This window comes from Schistocerca piceifrons, chromosome 9 (assembly GCF_021461385.2).
Source record: "Schistocerca piceifrons isolate TAMUIC-IGC-003096 chromosome 9, iqSchPice1.1, whole genome shotgun sequence".
Taxonomy (NCBI): Eukaryota; Metazoa; Arthropoda; class Insecta; order Orthoptera; family Acrididae; genus Schistocerca; species Schistocerca piceifrons.
The window spans coordinates 218,701,666-218,714,937 of NC_060146.1; the positions used below are offsets into that span (position 1 = coordinate 218,701,666).

General features: G+C 39.8%; 2 protein-coding genes across 7 annotated transcripts in view; one reads left to right on the forward strand and one right to left on the reverse strand.

Moving 5' to 3' along the window:
* The window catches only part of LOC124716943, a 69,846-nt gene that overhangs the window by 47,155 nt on the left and 9,419 nt on the right, over positions 1–13,272 (reverse strand). Inside the window, exon 2 of one of the 4 annotated variants that reach the window (XM_047243525.1) lies at positions 2,398–2,628. The exons of 1 other annotated variant lie outside the window; for it this stretch is intronic. The gene's annotated coding sequence lies outside the window, so the exon portion shown is untranslated. Of the gene's footprint in view, positions 1–1,531; positions 1,649–2,084; positions 2,104–2,397; positions 2,629–13,272 lie in introns of those variants that run through there. 2 more of the 4 variants (XM_047243528.1, XM_047243527.1) reach the window with 2 other exon arrangements.
* The window catches only part of LOC124716940 (G patch domain-containing protein 2), a 165,779-nt gene continuing 155,101 nt past the window's right edge, over positions 2,595–13,272 (forward strand). Inside the window, exons 1-3 of one of the 3 annotated variants that reach the window (XM_047243521.1) lie at positions 2,617–2,708; positions 9,047–9,143; positions 12,339–12,503. In XM_047243521.1, coding sequence (XP_047099477.1) covers positions 9,068–9,143; positions 12,339–12,503 — 241 coding nt within the window. In that variant the 5' untranslated portion in view covers positions 2,617–2,708; positions 9,047–9,067. Of the gene's footprint in view, positions 2,709–9,046; positions 9,144–12,333; positions 12,504–13,272 lie in introns of all 3 variants that reach the window. The other 2 variants (XM_047243523.1, XM_047243522.1) reach the window with 2 other exon arrangements.

Here is a 13,272-nt window from a genome sequence, read left to right on the forward strand (position 1 = left end):
CAACCAACGGTTGCTTCATTAGGAAAGAGGGAAGGAGAGGGAAAGACTAAAGGATGTGGGTTTTAAGGGAGAGGGTAAGGAGTCATCCAATCCTGGGAGCGGAAAGACTTACCTTAGGGGGAAAAAGGACACTTGTGTACATATATGCGGATATGTGTGTGTGTGTGTCCGCGCGCGCGCGCTTTTTTCCCTCCTAAGGTAAGTCTTTCCACTCCCAGGGTTGGAATGACTCCTTACCCTCTCCCTTAAAACCCACATCCTTTCGTCTTTCCCTCTCCTTCCCTCTTTCCTGATGAAGCAACTGTTGGTTGCGAAAGCTTTAATTTTGTGTGTATGTTTGTGTGTATCGACATGCCAGTGCTTTCGTTTGGTAAGTCACATCATCTTTGTTTTTAGATATATTTTTCCCCACGTGGAATGTTTCCCTCTATTATATTCAAGACAATAAATCAGTCAGATATACAGTATATGATCTACTTATACCCTACATTTTACCTCAGAACATGCAGAAATAGGGAACAGCTTCCTCTATCTCCATTTGTCAGCCGTGCTACCACCTTATTTTCACTGTACAGACTAGAACAGTACCCTTAATTTCTATGCCGTCACAGAGCATTTACCAACTGCCATTATTATACAAGAAACTAGTCGTGTATGTACATGTTTTCTGTTTTAGATGTAACAACTAATGTTTAGGTCCATATGGATCCAGAATTACATAGATCTGAAGATTATCAACTTTGATCTAAAGGTCATATTATAAAAATAAATGTGTAACTGTTAGCAAAGCAAATTAATTTTAAACAGTGATCACTAAACTCCATCATTGAAGTGACATCAATTGCACAAGATTCATTCATTCTCCTGCAACATTAACTACTACACAATTCAAACACAGTCAAACTTAACCTTCTAACAAAATCAGCATACCCTGAACAAATCCTAACACTATCTGAATTCACAGATATGTAACCTCATCTGAACTCTACACAATTTACACCTATTTTTGGTCTTCTTAACATCATCAAGACTAACGTGGGCAATTACAGTTTTGAAGGAAAATTTTACAAATTACTGGCATCAACAAGCAAGTCTACATAATCTTGCGCACAGACTCCTGTAAAAAATGCAAGCAATACTTCAATCCATCAAAATTTCTAAGTCAAACATTACAATCCTAAAACAGGCTGTGAAATGCAACACAGTAAGTTCTCCAAAAAAGTTACTGAAAATATTAACCATTAAGTATGTTGAAGTCAAACTGGAAATCAATCATACAGTGGTTGCATTTTACACATTCTTTGAATGTAATTTGGATAGAAAAATAATGTAGCATTACATATGCTTCTGTGGCTCAAACTGTGCACCACACTTAGCGTATATAGTATTATTAACACTTGGTACAGTTGGTAACAATATACACACATTTGAATATCTGTAAATATAAGAGATTCTTCAGAATTTGCATAAAATTTCCCTACTTCAAATTATCTAGGAAAATAATTTTCACCTTTAAAACAATGACACTTACCTGCTCAAACAAATGTGCTTAAATACTTCTGCAATAAGCAGAAATTATGAGTCAGATTCCCCACAAATTTTTGAAACCTGTTACTCATACTTATTAAGTTTTAAGAGTACCTAATCATTCTTGCTTTATTCAAGGACATAAATATTGTAGTCAAAGTAGATATAGTAGTAGGAATAAGCTCCACTTAGTAACACTTAGCTAATACGTGCATAGACTTATGAGAATTAACACAGGAAATTACTTTTAATAATACTGTAGCATTACCCCCATTATGTACCAAACACTGCACCCCCTTACTGCATAATTTGGCATTTTACATTCAAACAATTTGTAGAAACTTTCACTGGTCTAATACATATAATACACGGAAGTTTTTGGTGTGAAATGCCACGTATCTCGCGTCTGAAAACGCACAAGGTTTCCAATTCAGAAGAACACTCCACCACAACTAAATGACCAATATATTTCTCTGTGAAATATGTAAGCATTAATCTTGGTCGGACGATGTTTACCACGAAATAAATCAACAATTTAAGTAGCCTAACTGCCACACCTGCACGTAAATGAAAACTGCAGTGAGCCAGAATTCCGGATGATCTGCCGGCAGTAATAAACTCAAATACAACAAAACAAATTAGTACTTATAAATGCCTTAGTACTGAACGTAGTGGCCACTTTCTCCTACAACTATTTACGCGCCAAATTGTATGCGCTTGATGCGTCATTCCCGCGCAAACTTCTCAAGCCCTCTGGTTCTATTTACTTGAAACTTACTAATTTGGTAACATTTGTATAGTTCTTACATATAAATGATAAAATCATTTAAGGCACTAAAACTAATGATGGCATCAATAACTTCACACTACCTGTGATAAAAACAGAGTCACTCTGTCGAGCCCTTCCAGCTGCACCCGCCAGGTCCTCAGCACGACTAGTCACTTACCCTCCACTACCTCTAGCGCTTGTTTCCGACGCGAAGAATTTCGCGGCATTTTCCCTCCGAGCAATATCATAGGCTGCAGCTGAGTGCCTACGTCAGCACCAATGAGGTAAACGAACCCCAGCGATGTCTCGTGACGTAGTAGTGACGTTTGACGCTGGTTGCATGCAAAGGGTAACTTAAAATGAATGCATGTTAAGAAACCATAGTTTGAGCATCAGCTAACAGGAAAACGAGGTGAGACTATTTATTTATTTCTTATTTTTGATGGTATTATTTATATAATGAATTGCATATAAGTATACATTTCACTGAAACGTAAATGAACAGCAGTAAACCAGGCTCTATTACCACCTAGTACGGTCGAATCAGATGTTAGTACATATCCTTTCAGAAGATAGGGACTTCGAAAAGAAACAAACAAGTCAGAAAAAAATGTACATATTTCCCCCTAACTAAACTAAAAAAAAGGCAAACATTATTAGTATATAACAATGTATCGGGACTGCGCAAATAACTTCCGACCGCCTTTGTTTCAGCATTTAAAGAATTGAGAACTCTGTACGTGACGGGTTGTTTTATGTAATTATGATGCGATTAGAAATTAACATGTGTTGTGCTGTGGATGCCTTTTGTGGATTCGTAGTAGAGCATTCTTACAGATGTAAAGCAGTATTTTGAGGTTAGGTGTACGATAAACAAATCACAGATGCTAGAGATAGTTATTGGAAACTTAGCTAACTCATGTGTTTCGAAGACAATGCGTGAAGTACTATGTATTTCCGGTGCATTAACGATCTCGAAGAGGTTGCAGGTAGTATTTAGTTCGTTGTAATGCACTTGGATCCGTAATCTGAGAGAGAATCATCTTGATCAACTCGTTAGTGGGGGGACTCTGAGCAGAAGAGAGACGCTATAATGTCACTTGATGTTGTTGTTTGCGTTTTGGGGTGGCAAGAAAAGAAATATAAATATTCGGGAGCACATTGTGCATTCAGTTAGGAAATCACAGCCCGTAAAACTGTCAACAACCCAAAATTTGTTAGAATATCTTATTGTTTTACTACACATGTTCTACTACCTCTGATCTTAATTATTCCAGGATAAAAGCCAGTAACTAAGAAGTAAAATCATGTAGCCAGTTTGCAAATTGTAAAATATGTTCCTGTTCTTTAGACAGAAAAATGTAGCCTACATTAATTTGTTACCCATGAGTATTATCACAGCATTTCCAACTTTCAGGAGTGCACAATGTATTTAAAGACAGAAAAAAATTAATCATCAAAAAGTACTAAGTCAAAAAAATTCACGCTGTTTAAGTAAATTTCCTAGTGAGACAGTTGTACAAGTATAAACATTGCAGATAACTTATGGTGAAAATGCACCCTGCTTTGCACTTGCAAATCCCTCTCACTCTGTTTACCTGTAGATGAGATTAGGATATTTGAACTTAGTATTGCCCTATGGCATAATCTTCTGGGGTAATTCAGTTAATCTCAGAAAAGTGTTTATTTTACAGAAGCAGATTGTAAGTTATTATTTAAGCTGTGTAACTGAACATATAGCAGAAACCATCATTATGATCTATTATGCAAAATGATCCTCGAAATATGTAACTAACTAATTTGATGGACATGGGGTATCCTTACACTCACATGTTGATATGTGAACTCACCAATGGCATTTTTTGTTAGTGAATTTAATATGAACTGTAAAATTGATGATCAGAATACTAGAAGTGAAAATAATTTCCATGCATACAATGCCTAGTATTGAGTATGAAACTTATATTCTAATGCAAACATCTGTAACAGGTTGCTGGTAGAAATCAGAGGCAGGGTTAAAAATCTACAGATCTGGAAAAATAAAGTAAAATAGTATCTTAAAAGTCAATCCTTTTACAATGTACTAATATAGTTGGACTTTGGGATGCAATTGCTATTAACACTAATATTCATATTGCACAAGTTATTAACTTCTTCAGTATGTAGTAGTTTTTTAAACCATTAAATTTCTATGAACACTTTGTTTGTAGCAGTGGATCAAAACAGAAACTGAATAATGTTATAGGAAGACCAGAGGCTTGCTTTCAAAGTAGCTGCTTTTACCGTGATGTACGTGTATAAAATAATCAATAAGTAGATTAGCATGAGTCATAATTCATTGTTAGGCCTAGTATATTTTATAAAAGTTGGCAGTAGAGGATTCTCTATTGTCAACAGTTGACCAGTAAAATTTGTTCACGTAAATCACATATAATTGAAAAGTTTTATCAAAATAACTTTTTCAATCTTCAAGGCAATGTGAGGAGATCATGCTGCCATTCTTGATTTTTATTAATGGAAACAGTTGCACATTTTGAATGTTGGACACTGAAGTTGTTACTTGCAAAGATATTTTCATTACTAATCAGTTACTATGAAAGTATATCCTGATTAATGAAAGAAGACTGCACTGAACATATACAAACCTGTTATAAGAGAAACAAAGTGTCAGAATTGTGAATGCAATAATATGTTGTCCCAATGAGAACACAATTTGGATGAAATGCGCTATGAGAAATTACAAATTTACCTAATACCTGCATCAAATAATGTTTCCATGGGTGTTTATTTTGTTGGATGTAGCCAACTGTCGGGTTAACAGAAATGTCAAATTCCATCTGTCTGCTTTGACCAATGACATCATCAATATGGCGGAAATGACCATTCACAACAACTTCCATATCGCGACTATGACAACAAACACGAAAATAGATCAAAAAACCATCAAACACATATTCCTCCTATAATATAATGAAACTAACGGGACAAGCGAGGGAAATTGGGGGTTTTGGGGTGGGGACAAACTAACAGCAAACACACGCCACTAAACCAAACGACAAAACCGGTAAAATAAACTGAAGACAACATTCGCGAAATCAACTAGAAACAATATCTAATGGAATCGAACACTTTCCTTGATGTGTATAGGTCAACAGAAAGTACCAATATCAGTTCATAAACCCCAAAACCTACAACCACTTCCATAATCGTCACTACCTCAAAAACCACAAGAAAACACCAAATCTGAAGCTGAACACTTCCCTTGATGTATATAGGTCAATGGAAAGTACCGATACCAATTCATAAACACCAAAACCTACAAGCACTTCCACAATCATCACTACCTCAAAAACCACAAGAAAACACCAAATCTGAAATCGAACACTTCTCTTGACCTCACAGGGTCAACAACAACACACAAAACCAACTCACCAATACCAGCAACCAACACCCCCCTCCCCCCCCCCCCCTCCCCGACACCTGATCCACAACTCATCTAACCAGATAAAAACATGAACAAAAGAAATGAAAACTCACCACATGAAAGCTCCATCGCTGCCTACTAGATTGGACACCACAATCCCAAAACCTCACCAACCCAAGACCCTGGGCCTGTACATCTTACTAACAGCCCTAAAGAAAACCCTAAAAATACAGTACCCCTCAGGGACGCTGGTCCGCCAACAGTACTCATCTAAATGAGCCTGAAGGTTGGAAGAGTGCCTCTTCCCCCTCCCTATTAACAGAATTAACAGCCCCCCAAAACCCCTATATAGTATTTGTACAGGCCCCACTCTCATAATTCTTGAACTTCACACTGTGATTAATAACTAAATGATTGTAACCCTCCCAACCCAACCCACTATAAGGCGCAAACCCATCAGAAACTGTACTACTCCCCTGTTCTACATAACCTTGAATCAACCCCACTAACTCCCTCTTTGTACGATTTTCCACAACCCTAAACACACACTCAGAAGAACCAGCCCCCCACACCCATAAACCAACCACAGGCTTACCCCTCCCATGCTGCCTCCTACCAAACTGTGACTCATCAGTCCCAACCTTTACTCTAGGTCCACCCAACTTACACCTGTATTTAATGTATTCTGAACAAACCTCCCAACAAAAAGAATACTAATCAAGGACCGTTTGCTCACTCACACCCTCATGCGCGCAAAAACTGTGTGAGGACTGATAACAAAAATGGTAACTCATCAACACAATTTCACGCGTGCCCAACCTGGACTTCTTGAACCCCGGTGAATGGAGACCCAAACGTTGTTACGCCAGCACCTCTACATATAGCCATCCCTGGTCTGAGACGCCAGAGCTTTCGTTAACTTCATTTACTTGCCACATACAGAGCACTTCACCAGCTCAGCCAGTAATCCAAAAAGCTGCAAAAATTTGATGAGTGACATAGCAGTGTCGCCCATCATACCCCACAGCTGAAAACTGTTCACTTTATCAGTCATATCCATTCCTAACAACGACATAAAAAAAGTAATCTGAAAAATTCAAACACGACACGCCACATACAACACTACATTACCATAGAAAAAACCAAAAATTAAACCATCGACTCATTGCACAATATGCCACTAATCTTCACTTATAACCACAACTGCAGACAATGTCAACAACTGAAATGAATCCTATATGACACACACCACACAAACCCCACCTGAGAGCACCACCAAACCTCAACGACTCACCACCTACAAACACATCACAAGCACACATTAAACCAACAACAAAACCTTTCCCGCGACCTACAAACATGCCACCAGAGAGCACCACCAACAGCTCAACAAGACATCTACAAACACACGACACTCACAAATTGAACTTCGCGTCGTGATATCACACATCACAACAGACTTAAGTCACGGGTCAAAGCTGACGGGTGGCATCGGACGCTTCTGGTGACCCCAATTGTCTGCCTCACACTTCATTTGGAAGATATTCCAACAAAAACATACTGCATGTCATTATACAGGGTGGTTATGATTAAACTTCCATAACTGGAGCCAGTGTAGATGGACAACTATTTACTATATGGGTGTCCAATCGTATGGGGACTATGTTCAGACTCTGCACTGCAGGATTTGTTTTGGTAGTAGTGTTAGTGTTCTGACTTGCCACCAGGTGCTGGTCCTGGTATATAGTGTTAAACCACAAGCTTCAGTATGCATTAGAGTAGCAGACATTCAGATTAAGACTGGACGAGTTGTTTTATCAAAACAGCTGCAGTAATGCTGCTGCTCTTCATGAGTATCAACACATTAAAGGGATACAGAGAGGTCCTCTTTCCACACCAGGGTTGAAAAACATGACTCAGAAGTTTGAATTAATTGCCAATTAGGAAATTGCTTCTGGGAAAGGCTGAAGGTCAGTTGCACCACAAATTGTTGAAGAAGCTACTATTGCCATGGTTGAGAATGCTGGGCACAGTGTGTGATCTTCAAGTATTGCACAAGCTGCATTATGTCTGCTATACATTCCATGGTTCACCGTTCGAAAAGTGCTGCAAACAATTGTGAAATGGTATTTCTAGTATGGTTCCAGTCTGTCATTAATGCGGATGGCCATCATTCTGAGCAACATATGTAATCTAGAATGTAAATGTTTTACACAATTAAGAAACATAACCCTCTCATGTGGAAATTGAAATGGTTTTTTTAAATAATTTATTGATAGTAATTTCTCTCCTGTATATCTTTATAAATGTTTCCCCTAAGTTTCATTGTCTTGTGGCCACTTGTCTTTCACTGGAGCCCTCTCAAGAAATGGAAGTTTAATTACAACCACTCTTATATTAGGAAGTTCGGCAAATTCTGAGGAAGCAGAGGCTGTTGCATCCTCAATTCAAAAGGGAACACACAAATGATGGAGATGCTTCAGGGAGTCCCTGGAGGGAAGGCTATGTTCTTTTCGAGTAACACTATTGAGAAAATTTAAAGAATTGGCATTTGAATCTGACTAACAGGAAAAGAAATGGCAAGTAGTGGTACAGCGTATACTCCGCCAGGCATCAGATGGTGGTTTCTGGAGTATCTATGTAGTTGTAGATATTTTTTGTCACCAAATATCACATATAAACATAAAATAAAAACCATCTAATATTTTTTGCTGAGGGCCCGTATATGAAATTCAATAATACAAATATGTATATATTGAGCTGCAGTGTGCTTTTTGCTGGAATGCCTTTGGAATGAAGAGTAAGGCAGAAAACTGTCTATATCCAATGCATCAAATCCTCATGTTAACCCATGATGCATCTAAAAATACAAATGTAAGTCCTCTAAACGTGCCTTGGACAAAAATAAGTGACTGGCATAGATAATTGGTTTAATTTGTCTTTCACAATCTTTTTCTAAATCACAGTCCATCATAGGCGGAATATAATCCCGCACTAATTGATGTTGCATTAAAGTGATGGACTCCTGAGAGGAAGGAGGAATACTCAATCACAGGTCTACCTACTGTTTGGCTCTAATACCGAAAGTTCTTGAATTCGTAACTTTGTAGCTTTCCTTTCATTTCCTCTACTAGCTTTGTGCACGTACTATTCCGTATTTGGCTTATTATGCTGATTCACATGCAGATTAGGTAATTAGATCAGTTGTGTACAGAGAAGGAGAATGAGAACACCATTGTGTTTGGAGCAGTATTATAAGACATTCTATTGACTGATTTCAGTCATCGCCCGAAAACCTCAAACCACACACACACACACGATTTCAGTCATCCATCCACCCACCCATCATGTTCTCTGGATCCCATGAACAAGGAGATCCTTCAGAGATGGGGAGCGAGGTACAATGTAACACACAAACACATTGTAAGTACCTAATTTGCCCTGCTATATTAATAATAAAGCGTCACTACATTGCTTTATGCTATTCACACTTTCACCAATTAAATTTAATAGAGAAATTTCGTAAGCAAGCCACTACTTTGAAGAAAGCTGCTGCTTTGTCAGTTTGATTATGTAGCTGCTGTTTAGCTGCTATCAGGGGCTTAATATTTACTTCATTATGATGATATTTTTGAAAGAAAGTACTTTTACACCTATGGATGATGTGTCCTGTTTATAGCACATTATGACTTGTCATACACTTCATTATAAACATTGCTACTTGCCATGTGGCTAACATAACCTTTCAGTCCCTGGATCTGGATATTCAGATAATGTCTACAGAGTGGGTTATGAGAAATGTTTTTAATTTTATTTTGAGTTGGTAGGGATTCCCAGTTTCATGCTTTAATATTAGACGGGATGTTACTGAATACCTTACCCCGGAGTATCATACACAATTCTGGTCTAAATCCTGGACAAGGAGGCATAGTCTGCATGAAAATTATTTTTGTGTCTTTTATAGTGACTCTATATGCAAATCAGTCGAAACTGGTTTTTATTATCAGCAAGGAAAACGATTGAGGAATAAATGTATTGGGAAGAGAGTGTAGCAATTCAGAGATTCTTAAAATGATTTCTGCAACATTTATGGCTATATCCGTTTCTCTGATACCCATACTGCTCGCTTCTGCTCAACAAACACTTTATTTACCTCAGGTGTGCTGCTCCAGAAGATAATTTCATAAGACAAAGTGCTGTGAAAATACGTTACCGAACGAAAGTGCTGGCAGGTCGATAGACACACAAACATACACATGAAATTCAAGCTTTCGCAACAAACTGTTGCCTCATCAGGAAAGAGGGAAAGACGAAAGGATATGGGTTTTAAGGGAGAGGGTAAGGAGTCATCCCAATCCCGGGAGCGGAAAGACTTACCTTAGGGGGAAAAAAGGACAGGTATACACTCGCACACACACACATATCCATCCACACATACACAGACACAAGCACACATACTTAAATATGACTGCCCGCGTTTGCACACGTGCGGACGGGCGCGCGCGCGTGTGTGTGTGTGTGTGTGTGTGTGTGTGTGTGTGTGTGTGTGTGTGCGCGCGCACACACCAGCCCCCCCCCCACCCCCCACCCCTCAAGGCAAGTCCCTCCGCCCCCGGGACCGGAACGACTCCCCACCCTCTCCCCCAAAACACCCCACCCCCCCCCACCCTCCCTCCCGACGAGGCAACAGCCCGCCGCGAAAGCCGGAATTCTGCGTGCATGCCTGTGCCCGCCCGTGCGTACATTGACCCGCCAGCGGCCCCACCCGTCAAGCCACATCACCTTTGTTTTCAGATATATCCCTCCCACGTATATATATATATAAAATAGAGGCAAACATCCCATGCGGGAAAAACATATCCAAAAACAAAGATGATGTGACCCACCAAATGAAAGCGCTGGCAGGTCGACAGACACACAAACACACACACACAAAATTCAAGCTTTCGCAACAAACTGCCGCCCCACCAGGAAAGAGGGAAGGAGAGGGTAAGACGAAAGGATGCGGGCCCCAAGGGAGAGGGCAAGGAGTCACCCCAATCCCGGGAGCGGAAAGACAACCTGACAGCAGCTTTCGCATCCCGCAACTACCCTCCCGACCTGGTACAGAAGCAAATAACCAGAGCCACTTCCTCATCCCCTCAAACCCAGAATCCCCCACAGAAGAACCACAAAAGTGCCCCACTTGTGACAGGATACTTTCCGGGACTGGACCAGACTCTGAATGTGGCTCTCCAGCAGGGATACGACTTCCTCAAATCCTGCCCTGAAATGAGATCCATCCTTCATGAAATCCTCCCCACTCCACCAAGTGTGTCTTTCCGCCGTCCACCTAACCTTTGTAACCTGTTAGTTCATCCCTATGAAATCCCCAAACCATCTTCCCTACCCTCTGGTTCCTATCCTTGTAACCGCCCCCGGTGTAAAACCTGTCCCATGCACCCTTCCACCACCACCTACTCCAGTCCTGTAACCCGGAAAGTGTACACGATCAAAGGCAGAGCCACATGTGAAAGCACCCACGTGATTTACCAACTGACCTGCCTACACTGTGATGCATTTTATGTGGGAATGACCAGCAACAAACTGTCCATTCGCATGAAAATTTCGAAAAAACTGCGTGTAAATGTATTAAAAGGAGTGGTTTTGTGGTGGCAGATTATGAAAATGAGGCTAACAATTGTCTGACGAAGAAATAATGACGTTAAAACCTGTGGGAGGCGGCTAAAAATGATCAGTGATGTTGGAAAAATGGAAATGGAAATAAGGCGAAAGTTATTAGAACTAGCCGAAATGGTTCTTTAATAGGTGAAAGGAACTGTTGGTGAACTGGAAACGATGGATTTTATAGCAGCGGTAGTGTAGAAAGTGGAAAAAAAATTTTTTGGTTATGTTTTGGAAGTGGGTTACGTAATATTGAGTATATATAGGTGGGATAAAATTGTATAGTAGATTACGGTAAAAAGGAGAAGGTGAATACAAAGTGAAACTACTTGCAAAAACAAAAAGAGAAAATAAGATGACAGAAAAGATTTCGAAATGCAACAGTGACAATAACAAACGTAATTGTTGGGTTCAAATTAATGAGATGAATATAATAGAGGGAAACATTCCACATCGGAAAAATATATCTAAAAACAAAGATGATGTGACTTACCAAACGAAAGCGCTGGCAGGTTGATAGACACACAAACAAACACAAACATACATACAAAATTCAAGCTTTCGCAACCAACGGTTGCTTCATCAGGAAAGAGGGAAAGACGAAAGGATGTGGGTTTTAAGGGAGAGGGTAAGGAGTCATTCCAATCCTGGGAGCGGAAAGACTTACCTTAGGGGGGAAAAAAGGACACGTATATACTCACACTCAGACTCACACATATCCATCCACACATACACAGACACGTGGTCTGCTCGTGTCTGTGTGTGTGTGTGTGTGTGTGTGTGTGTGTGTGTGTGTGTGTGTGTGTTAGACCTTGTGGAATTTTACACACTGTGCTTCATTTAGTGTATGACCCTCAATGTCTTCTCCTGGTGCAAAATCCTCAGTGATGTACATAGGGTAAGTTTTAACATTCAGTTTGTAAGGTTCACTCATTCCATCATGTCTCACGGTAGGCACAGACTGGCTGCCAATGGAGCGTGTTCAGGAAAGTGACCTCCATATGAAAATGGAAGCTTTGGTCCAGGACCTAAGCACGGCACTGGAAGAATCGTCGCGCGCATCGTCCGTGAGGCGTCGGTGGGGCCTGAGGCGGAGGGCGAGGTCGACGGGCAGCCTTCGTGAGTACACCTGCCTGTTTTTGTTGTTAGAAATCTACTGGTGTATTCCTGCATTGCGACATATTTTTGTTTCACATCCTTCAAAATGCATTATAATGTTGACACCAGATGTGTGGAGTCACTCACCTGTCAACATGAGGAAGCTGTGGATTAATAGTACAGTAAACAGTTCAGCCGAGACGTCTTCTTTTTAACTCAGTAGTTTTTATAGCTGCTTGGTTTGCAAATTTTATAAATATTTATCATTATTGCCTGGAAAATATCCTCTGTAACTACAGATAGTTAGAGTTGACGGTAAATTGAGTTCATGGTTCACAGTAGTTTCAGGGGTAAGACAAGGCTGCAACCTGTCTCCACTGTTGTTCATATTATTTATGGATCATATGTTGAAAACCATAGACTGACATGGTGGGATTAAGATATGTGAACACAAAATAAGCAGTCTTGCATATGCGGATGACTTAGTTGTGATGGCAGATTCGATTGAAAGTTTGCAAAGTAATATTTCAGAGCTAGATCAGAAATGTAAGGACTATTGTATGAAGATTAGCATCTCCAAAATGAAAGTAATGTCAGTGGGAAAGAGATATAAACGGACTGAGTGCCAAATAGGAGGAACAAAGTTAGAACAGGTGGACGGTTTCAAGTACTTAGGATGCATATTCTCACAGGATGGTAACATAGTGAAAGAACTTGAAGCGAGGTGTAGCAAAGCTAATGCAGTGAGTGCTCAGCTACGATCTACTCTCTTCTGCAAGAAGGAAGTCAG